At 45.0% G+C, this 11,156-nt stretch overlaps 1 protein-coding gene across 7 annotated transcripts in view; it reads left to right on the plus strand.

Moving 5' to 3' along the window:
* The window catches only part of hdac4 (histone deacetylase 4), a 246,272-nt gene extending 235,439 nt beyond the window's left edge, over nt 1-10,833 (plus strand). For all 7 annotated transcript variants that reach the window (XM_064975777.1, XM_064975780.1, XM_064975779.1 and 4 more), the window contains 3 exons: nt 7,545-7,629; nt 8,107-8,242; nt 8,471-10,833. In XM_064975777.1, the coding sequence (XP_064831849.1) occupies nt 7,545-7,629; nt 8,107-8,242; nt 8,471-8,510 (261 nt within the window). In that variant the 3' untranslated portion in view covers nt 8,511-10,833. The remainder of the gene's footprint in view (nt 1-7,544; nt 7,630-8,106; nt 8,243-8,470) is intronic.
* Nucleotides 10,834-11,156: the final 323 nt, after the last annotated feature.

The raw sequence follows: 11,156 nt of genomic DNA on the forward strand, positions 1-11,156 counted from the left end.
CAGGGTCACCGACAGGCCCAGAGAGATCGGAGAATCAAAGGAAATTGGGGAATCATTCGAAGTCTGGGGAGGAAGCTATTGTCATAAACCAGCAAGCTCCAGGGTTTGAGTTTCACTCCGGACGTTGGGCAAGTGGAAAAATGCAGAGCCAGGAACACACGTGAAACGCCACATTACCATTGATAAGGAGTTGGAACACACGGCTCATTAGTCGCCTTTGACTGCCCATGAGCCGCCGCCGTATTTAGACACTGGTGATTGGCCAAACCCGCTGTGTTTTTCATTGCCTCTTCTCATTGGGAAGCCCAGCCAGTCTTTGAACAAGTGCAGATCAGTCCCTTGTTAGTGTGATGACCGGTTCAACAAGTCTTAACGGCACAAGAAGGAGAACACAAGGCAGGGAAGACAATAACAGATAAAAGTTCAAATGTCTCTAATCAAAATGGCAGGAAGCGAGTGTTTTATCAGTCTTTGCATAAGGTCCAGTGTAATGGAGATGGAATGCGGCGCAATGACTCTCGCCAGCGGCGATTTGATGAGGCAGATAGAGAGGAATGGGGTTGTGTGTATTTGTGGATGCGTGTGTTAGGTAGTGATGAAGGGGTAATGAGCCAGTCAGCTAGTCTACTGCTTTATTTGTTTGTCACGTCACAGAAGCAGGGCTTTCAGTTATGTTATTCAAGCAACGCGACTAAAATGCATTACCCAAAAAATTAATTGGTCTCTCATTGGCCTAAGAATACGATCTCAAATGTAGACATACTAGCAGTTTAAATAAGTTCACAATCAGGGCCAAACCTCTGGATTGGGTTTACAGCCCCACTGCCTCCCGTGTGATCGTAGTCTGTGCATCGAGCGTTTTACTGGCCACTCCACAGTGAGAAACATATTCCCCTGTTTTATTGGCAGGTTAAGACAAGCTTTGCTTTAATGAGCGTTGGGTTCCCTTTGAAAGTGGCTCGGATTAGGTTGGGGGAAAAAACTGATACAAATTGGTGAATGGACTATACAGGCCTTTTTTTACTTCACCGTTTGAGTGCGTAATCGCCAAAGCCTCTCTAGTTAAATTTCTCATGAATGATGCATTGGCGACGATGCTAGTCAACTCTGACCTCGTGACTAATTGAGTGTAGTGTGCAAACAGATGTTGCGCCCTCTCATCCAAATTGTGGTCGTTAGCAATTATTTGATAAACAACAGGCTAATACGCTAATTGTTGCCAGTCGCCGATGAGGTTATCCTCTGTGCTTACCCTCTAGCTACATTAAGCATGGTCCGTTTTGTCTTTCTCTGGCTTTGGCGTTTCACCCTCTTTAGCGAACGGAAATGTAACAATGCAGCAAAAAAGGTTACCTGCTCTGCTCGATAATTAGTTAGCTCGTTCAATTAGCATATAACGTAATCAACTGGTGTCAGTGGTCGATCCAACGTACATGCAATACAAACAAAAAAACAATAGATGCCTTGTGTCTTGAGTCTGCTGAACAAGTCGAATTCCTCCCACCAGTGTTATGGTTTCACTGCCTTCCCCAGAATGTTTTTTTTTTCATTCCGGGGCCACATTCCTTCAGAGCCTCTGGTTCGTGTGGTGTCTCGAATTTGTTGGCTTCCCCCTCATGCGTTTGAAGGCTTGGATTTACACAATGCAGGCAGCAACGGACACCGTCTTCCAATAAAAGCTATTCTCTTGCTCTCTGTTGGAAAAAGTTGATGGTTTTCTTGCTGTGAAGATAGAGAAGAGGGAGGATGGGGGTAGAAACTCAAATAAAGGCCTTGCATCACTGTGGATGCCGCGGGGAGCGCCGTGTGTGTCATACCTGCCAGATAGGCCCGGAGTGTGCTGACAAGAGCCATTAAAGTTTACAGCTGCCCGTCAAGCTGACAGACAGACAGCCCCCCGAGCCCCCCAGCCTGGCCCCATGTGGGGACCCCCTCCCTGGTTACGGTGCCAGGCCAGTCTGGAGGCAGCGGGTCTCTGGGGCTAGTGGTGGGGCAGGGGAAGAGGGGTGGGGGGGGGGCTAGTGGTGGAGAGATTACTTGGCTGGTAGGGACCGGAGGTGAACACAAACACAATAGGGGGCATAGACACACACACGGACACATTTGTGGATCTTGGCTCACTATTGTAAAAATTAATTTCTCCAACTTTAACAAAAGGAAAAAGAAGGATGAGTAATAGGGAACTCACTCAGCAGTATTTCAAGGGTCCCTTAGGGTGACCATATCAAACAAAGCAACAGCACAAATGATGCAGCGGTCAGTTGATTCATATTGTGCCCCCCTTGTGCCAATCATTTTGTAAAAGCCAGATCTCTATGACAAGACACATCATTCGTCAAAACCGATTTCATCGTGGGTGACAACTAGCAGTTATCTGACAAGGGCAACGATTGGACTGTACCAAATCAGCAGTATTAGTGGGGTCCTTGAAGACCATTGATATCAGAGCAGTGTGAATATGGATGATATACAGATATTAATACTGTGAAAACAGTTTTTCTGTAGGGATGCTTTGAGAGGGAACTCCTTCTGTTTGGTGGGTATGGTGCGTCACTTAGGACCTGGTGTGAGTGACCCCCAAAGTGAACAAAGTCCTCTGTTGTCTCTTATGCGCATGTGTGTGTTGGACAGCCCCAGACCTTGATCTTAGTAGAGGCACACGTTCGCATTTCCTCTACATTTGCAGCCATCCATGTGCTGCTCAAGGGAGTGAATTATAGGGTTTTTTTTTTATATACCTTTATTTTACTAGGCAAGTCAGTTAAGAACAAATTCTTATTTTCACTCTAGGAACAGTGGGTTAACTGCCTGTTCAGGGGCAGAACGACAGATTTGTACCTTGGGGATTTGAACTTGCAACCTTTCGGATACTAGTCCAACGCTCTAACCACTAGGCTACCCTGCCGCCCCAGTATTGGTGTGTGTGGGGAAGTGTGTGTTTGCTGTTTGTTCACCCGCACCCACGGGCAATTGCTAATAACCCATCCGCAACCATCCGACTATATGTGATAAAGTCTAAATCTGGGAGCCGCACTCGACCCTAACCTACAAATATAGAAAATGCGCTGTTCAGTCAAAGATAGATACATGAAGCTTCTCTTCTGTTGCCCTGGAAGACTAAATCAAGTTTGCTCACCAGAAAATGTGTCACACATCGATATGAATGCTTCGATGTTGTTGACGTCGGTAAAGTTTTCTCATTCATCTCTGCTTCTCTCGCACAGCAAAGACATTTAGGGACCAGGGAGAAAACGCAAAATGAACTGGAAACAAATGTCTCTGTTTGTCCCTAAACGGTTTTCAGGGAATTGCTGTGAAAATGACCCGACATGTTTCTGATAAGAATTCGCTTTGGCATGGATGCATATTTTATGTGTTTGAAAAACTATCAGCTTTTATGATGCTGATAACGATTGCACATTTACAGATGTCCCCTAACCGCGCATTCATTCTCTCAAGATGCTAAAATAAAATAGTATTCCTCCACTCCTGTTCCCGAGTTCAGATGTACACTTGGTGTATCATTTTATTGAAAGAACTGCTTCCTTTTGCATTTCCCTTGACGTGCCATAGTTTAAGTCCCCCGTCCTGTGACTGTCAAATTTGTGTAGCGCCTCAATCATCGCACATGACATCTTTCCCAAATATGAGGCTACTGTTATGGCCCCTCTCTTTAATTTCAACTCTCCATTTCACAGCTTTCTCTTATTGAACTAAACTCCGACATGGTTAACTTTTCCTGCCCAAGTTCCCTAAAGGTGATTGGCGTGTGTTTGGTGCACGTACACTTAGGCCAAGAAGCTTAGGCTTACGCACTTAATAGCAGATCAAAATAAGGAAATTAAAAACCTCAATGTAGCCTTTAGATATGAATTGCACAAGAATGATACATTTATGGCTTTTTTTTAATGCTTTGTTTTCTCTTTATTTAACCCGCCCACCCCCACCCTGCCCTTCATCCTCGCTATATTTCATGAGCCTAAACCCACCGCGGCGACTGCGGATTATTGCGTCAACACGCGCATCACTGGTGTGTGCGGCTGTGTGTGCGTGTACTTGTGCATATGTGCATGCTTATGTATGTGTGTGTATAATGCAGCTTGTCGTGCCACAGCCAGGTTTAAAGTATCCCTCTCTCTAGACTGGCCTCTCCCTTCGCACTCCTCACCCCCTCCTCACCCTCTATTTGTTTTAATTAAAACTAAAATTCCAGCTTGGGCCGAACGGAACCGACCGGCGATCCCTTTTTCCTCTCCTCTCTTCTGACATTCTCTTCTTCTAATGTTTCAAGCCTTTTTCTACCTCCTCCTCCTCCTCCACTTTCTTTTCAGCAAGGTTATGATAGGGCAAAAAGACGTCTGTGTGCCTATATTTCATCCAGTGTTTATACATGGAAGTATTTGGGGCTTTATTTTAATGGTTCTGCTCACAAGTGGGTAAAGAAATGCAGCACACACAGTGAGCCAGAGGAAAATGTAATCATTGGAAAAGCAGGTTGGGGAATGCCCTGTTTCCTTCATCTGATTCTCCTAACACTCAGAGTATCCCTGTGTGTGTGTGTGTGTGTGTGTGTGTGTGTGTGTGTGTGTGTGTGTGTGTGTGTGTGTGTGTGTGTGTGTGTGTGTGTGTGTGTGCGTGCGTGCGCGTGCGTGCGTGCGTGCGTGCGGGTGTGTGTGCTGGTGTGCGGGTGTGACGTCAGCGTGTGTGTGTGTGTGTCAGTGTAACGTGTGATTGTGCTTAGAGCCAGTACAAGGGAGTGTAAAATAAGTACAATTGTTTTTTAAATACTGTAATAAAGGGAGTCAATGTCAATAGTCGAAGTAGCCATTTGATGAACTGTTCAGCAGTCTTATGGCTTGGGGGTAGATTCTGTTCAGGTGCCTTTTTGTTCTAGACTTGGCGCTCCGCTACTGCTTGTTGTGTGGTACCAGATACAACAGTCTATGACTTGGGTGGCTGGAGTCTTTGACAATTTTCAAGGTCTTCCTCCGACACCGCCTGTCATAGAGGTCCAGGGTGACAGGGAGTTAGTCCCAGGTGATGTATTAGGCTGTACACACTACCCTGTGTCGTGCCTTACATTCAGATGCCGAGCAGTTGCAATACCAATCGGTGATGCAGCCAGTCTAGATGCTCTCAATGGTGCAGCTGTAGAACTTTTTGAGGATCTGAGGGGCCATGCCAAATCTTTTCAGCCTCCTGAGTTGGAAGAGGCGTTGTCGTGCACTCTTCACAACTATGTTGGTGTGTTGGGACCAATGTAGGTCCTTAGTGATGTGGACACCGAGGAACTTGAAGCTCTCATCGTCGGTGATCAGGCCTACCACCGTCGTGTCATCAGCAAACTTAATGATGGTGTTGGAATCATGCCCGCCCATGCAGTCATGTGTGAAAAGGGAGTAAAGGAGGGGATTTAGCACCCCTTGTTGAGGGTCACCGTGGCGGATTCGATGTTGCCTACCCTCAACACCGGTGGACAGCCCGTCAGGATGTCCAGGATCCAGTTGCAGAGGGTGTTGTTCAGTTCCATGGTCCTTAGCTTAGTCATGAGCTTAGTAATGAGCCATGACCTTTCAAAGCATTTCATGGCTATAGATGTGAGTGCTACAGGGGGTAGTCATTTAGATGGGTTGCCTTGGCTTTTTTAGACACAGGGACTATGGTAGTTTGCTTGAAACATATAGGTATTACAGACTGGGTCAGGGAGAGGTTAAAAAGGTCAGTGAAGACACTTGCCAGCTGGTCAGCAGATTCTTCCTGGTAATTGGTCTGGCCCTATGGCCTTGTGAATGTTCACCTGTTTTAAGATCTTACTACGGAGAGCGTGATCATAGCTGTCCAGAACAGCTCGTGCTCTCACACATGGTTCAATGTTGTTTGCCTTGAAGTGTGCATAGAAGGCATTTAGCTCGTCTAGTAGGGTGCGTCACTGGGCAGCACTCAGCTGGGTTTTCCTTTCCCATTTGGGGCGGCAGGGTAGCCTAGTGGTTAGAGCATTGGCCTAGTAACCAAAAGGTTGCAAGTTCAAATCCCTGTGCTGACAAAGGTACAAATCTGTCATTCAGGCAGTTAACCCACTGTTCCTAGGCTGTCATTGAAAATAAGAATTTGTTCTTAACTGACTTGCCAAGTAAAATAAAGGTAAAATAAATGTAAAAATTAAAAATGTATTCCATAATAGTTTGCAAGCCCTGCCACATCCGACAAGCGTCAGAGCCGGTGTGGTAGGATTCGATGTTAGTCCTATATTGAAATTTTTCCTGTTTGATGGTTTGTCGGAGGGTGTTGCGGGATTTCTTATAAGCGTCCGGATTGGTATCCTGTTCCTTGAAAGCGGCAGCTCTAGTCTTTAGCTCAGTGCAGATGTTGCCTGTAATCCAAGCATCTGGTTGAGATATGTACGTATGGTCATTGTGGGGACCGATGCACTTATTAATGAAGCCAGTGACTGATGTGGTAAACTCCTCAATGCCATCGAATAAATCCCGGAACATATTCCAGTCTGTGCTAGAAAAACAGCCCTGTGCCACCATCAATTTGTGGTGGTAAATAGTCAGCTACAAAAAATACAGATGAAAACTTTCTTGGTAAATAGTATGGTCTGCAGCTTATCATGAGGTATTCTAACTCAGGCGAGCGGAACCTTGAGGTTTCCTTAATATTAGAGATTGCGCACCAACTGTTATTAATAAAGAGACACACACCACCACCCCTGATCTTACCGGACTCTGCAGTTCTGTCCTGCCAATGCATACAAAAACCAGCTAGATGTACAGTACATTATCAATGTCCTTGTTCAGCCATGACTCAGAGAAGCATAGTATATTTTAGTTCTTCATGTCCTGTTGATGGGATAGTCTGGAATGAAGCTCATCCAGTTTATTCTCTGATTGCACATTTGCCAATAGAACAGAGGGTAGAGGCGATTTATTCATTCGCCGCCGTAGTCTCACCAGGTGGCCTGTGCGCCAGCCTCTATAGCTCCGTCTTCAAGTGCCTGGTCAGGGATATTCAATATGTCTTTCGCCTCCGACTCATTGAAGTAGAAGTCCTCGTCCAAATCGAGGTTAGTGATAGGCTGTTCTGATGTCCAGAAGCTCTTTTCAGTCATAGGAAATGATTAAACGTTACATTGTTTTTTTTAAATAAGCACACAAAAAAATACACCAAATAGCACAATTGGTCAGGAGCCCGTAAAAAGACTGCTATTCCCTCCGGCGCCATTCTCTTCGTGTGTGTGTGTGTGCGCACTGTATGTGTGTGTGTAAAGCAGGACCCAGCACAAAGCACACATTGTAGCCTGTGGTGTAGAGTGGCTCCTCGAGTGGGAGGCTGCAGTTCATCTGTGAGCCTTTTTTGTTATTGAATCAAATTGTTCTCCACCACTGGACTGGCTGGGTGATTCAACACTGGGCAGAGGTCCCCAGTCAGAAGTAGTCATCCACAGAGGGGGGTGATCTTTAGATCTTCCGTTTCTTTTGTTCTGCTATCGCCGTGTTGTATCTAACCTGTCACTCACTCCTGTGTGCGTGTTGTCCGTCCAGTTGGATCCTATCCCTGAGGAGGTGATGCAGCAGAGGCCCAACCCCAACGCTGTCCACTCCATGGAGAAGGTGCTGGAGGAACATGGTGCGTGACCCTTTACTCTACTCACACGGGAAACGGTCCCAATCTATGGGCCACAATAGAGCTGGGACGATAAACCCAAAATGATTTTACCGATCACCTGACGAGAAATGTGAAGTTAGAAATTAAATATGTTTTCTAATATGGGTGATTGTTAATGGGACAATTGATGGCTACAACCATCAAACTAGTAGTACTAAGTATAACTGTGGAGCACATTAATGTTATAAACGGATTCTATTTATCGTTATCGCATCAATTGAGCCAATTTATTGCAATATGGATTTATTTTGGTTCATATTTCCCAGCTCCAAGCTACAGTACAACCAGCAAATGATTTTGCCATTTGATTTGCCAGCATGCATTTACCATAGAGTAAACAACAGCACTCGGCCCTGGATAACAGACGTTGTTTGCCATCTTGTCCAGTTGCTCTATGTAATAATCACCTTTTGACCTTTGTCCTGTCGTGTGTTGTAGGTAAATACTGGCGATCTCTGCAGCGCGGGGCCTCCACACTGGGCTACTCTCTGAGCGAGGCTCGTCAGTGTGAGACAGAGGAGGCCGAGACCGTCACTGCCATGGCCTCCCTCTCTGTGGCCAACAAGCAGAGGAGGTACGTCTCTCCCAAGGTGGTGTGTGTGTGTGTGTGTGTGTGTGTGTGTGTGTGTGTGTGTGTGTGTGTGTGTGTGTGTGTGTGTGTGTGTGTGTGTGTGTGTGTGTGTGTGTGTGTGTGTGTGTGTGTGTGTGTGTGTGTGTGTGTGTGTGTGCGACGACGGTCTATGGTTGTATAGAGTATGGTTGTTGTGTTTGTGACACGTGTCTTTGTCCTGTCTTTCTCCAGGAGTGAGGAGGAGCCTATGGAGGAGGAGGTGCCTCTGTAAAGGGATGACCACGCCCCCTTTACCATTCAAACACCCATTTAGTCCTCAGCCAACCACTAACCTCCGTTTGAATTTGACCCCAATCCTTGGCCCCTCCCACGCCCTGTCTAGAAGGCACATCAGCCCCGGGGGGGACAGGGGACAATGTTGAGTGGTTATGAAACGGAAACAGAAGACGACACTATCTCGCTCATCCGGAGTGGACGGACTAAAAGGCCGCCGATATGTTGTACTGTCTCTATGTATGGAGGCAGAACACAAGGAGCCTCAGGTTGCCAGGTTTCTTCGGGTCTTTACTTCAGGACCAGTGGGATCTAAGGTGACCTTGAGTGTCTATGCTTTTTTTGTAACAGACACACTCTGTCTGAAGTACCACTCCAGACACCGAATTGCTAAGTTAGCACTCTTCTTTCATTTTATCTTTATGTCGTTTGTTCCTTTTTCCTTTCACTGAAAAACAGCAACAGCGCCCTATGATATAATTCCGACACTGTTTACAAACTTTCAGTCGTTACCATTCACAAAAAGACTTTGAGAAAAGAGAGACGTCGCAGGGCTTGCTGAAATTTCTGGCCAACTTTTTGATTGGCGAAAGCAGACATTTTTTTGTGTTGTAAGATAGGTACAAAGCGAGGAAGAGAGCGAGAGCACGATGGACGTGTGACCAGGTCTTCTGGTTCGAGATGACAGACAGTAAAAAGACTGAGTTTGTGCCTTTTTTTCCCAGCCTGGTGGATTCTACGATGAACTCACGACGAAGAGCTTTGCCTTAAATGAGTTTTCGAGGGGAGAGAGGTGCCCTCCTCTCGCCCTCAAACCTCATCCCCTTATGTTGTGGCGAGACTGGAAATGCCAGCACGATGGCACATAGACAGAAGGCCCTTGGCATGTTTACCCTGAATTCCCTGTAGCCCACTGTCCCATCCCTGTTCCCTTTGACCTCGTCGTAACCCCTTTACTGTCATTTAGAAGGTAGTTGCCATGCTACACAGGGACTAACATGGTTAGTCTTTTTCAGTGGAACTGAATGGTTGAATCAACGGTTGAAACATCAGCCAATGATGTAGCGAGCTGGTATATAAACCCTTAACCAAATACACGTCACCTCTTCGAAAGAGTTAGCTAGCATGCACTGTAGTCTGTACTAGAGAGACTTGCCATCTTAAACGAGAATGCTGTTCAAAAATAGTAGTAGTAAGACAAGAAATTAAGCCAAAGCGTGACGTTGCTATCAGCGCAATAGTCAGGATCCACGTAGTATTGTAAGCTTATAAGACAGATTTTACTATCATGACTTTACATTCAAGGTTGTTCTCTATGAGAGAATTAGAAGAGTTGCCCCATTTTTGTTAACTTTCACCCTCACCTTTCAAAACGTTCTAATGTCACAACGTTCAGACGATCTTACAGTCATTTAGGGGCAGTAGATACAATGAGCCGTTCTTTTGGCATTTTGTTCACACAAAAAAAATATGTGTCTTTGTTACCATGGTGACAGAGCAATTAGACGGACATACCACCTCTGTGAGTTTTCGGAGAGGAGCAAGTGGCACCCATGTTCTCTGTCCACACAGGTGCTCTTAAAGTGTCAGGTGCTAGCGAACAGGTTCATGCGTGTGTACGTGAGTGTCACGTCGCAATCCAGTGAACAAACTCTTTATACACTCAGACACAGTTGTCATAGCTACTGCTAGGAGTGTTTGGGTTTTTTTTTGGTTCAGGAAAGTGTATTCAATCTTGTGTGAGACACATTAAATAACTGTATATACAATACATTTGCACGCATGCTGTCCAAAAACTTTCTTACCACATACAGTTGACTTAGTTCTCAAACACCTATAGTGCAGAATATGGAGAATGAATGATATAGTGATCTGTATACGGTGTATTGAACACCCACACCCCCAACTCATGTTTAGCCTCTGGGCAACTACCTTCTACATTATTCCATTGAAGTCATAATCACTTGTTTCTACTTTTGGTAAAGGAGGAAGAATTGGGGAAGATTGATGTTGTTTCTGCATTGATCTTTCTTACGGATTTTTCCAACGCAGTTGTTTTGATGACTACTTCATTTGTGTGGTTTTTACCAATATTTTTTGGTATTTTTTTCATTTGTTTTTGTTTTTGTCTTTTGAAGTGGACTTCTGTGTCTCTGGTTTCTGTACTTTTCATTTGTATTCCTGTTGTTTTTGTATTATTTTCAGTTCTTTCTCTCTGTTACACTTTCTACAGTTGACTTGTCTCACGATCAAGTGAGAGTTCAGTTCCTTTTCATGGCAAAAGGATCTGGGGTTGTAAGGGGAGGGATGGAGAGAGATGGGGGGGGGTGCAAATATTTCTACTTTGTATAATGATTCCAACAATTGTGTATTTACTATACTGTCTGTTCATAGTAGATTTATATATGACAAAAAAAATCTAAAAGTATATTATATATTATTACATATTACAATCTTGTTTTGGGAGGAAAAAAGTTAGTATTTCAAGGTGATTTGCTCATGTTTCATTCGCTGGTCTGGTTTGGCACTTCCTGGTGTTGCAGAGGGCACTGTTCATTATTCCTGGATGCCTTGGCTGAGGGTTCAGTACAGTAGCATCCCATTTGTTTCTTTACAGTGTACACCACTGACTTAGGCTCTATTC

This window comes from Oncorhynchus masou, chromosome 10 (genome assembly GCF_036934945.1).
Source record: "Oncorhynchus masou masou isolate Uvic2021 chromosome 10, UVic_Omas_1.1, whole genome shotgun sequence".
Taxonomy (NCBI): Eukaryota; Metazoa; Chordata; class Actinopteri; order Salmoniformes; family Salmonidae; genus Oncorhynchus; species Oncorhynchus masou.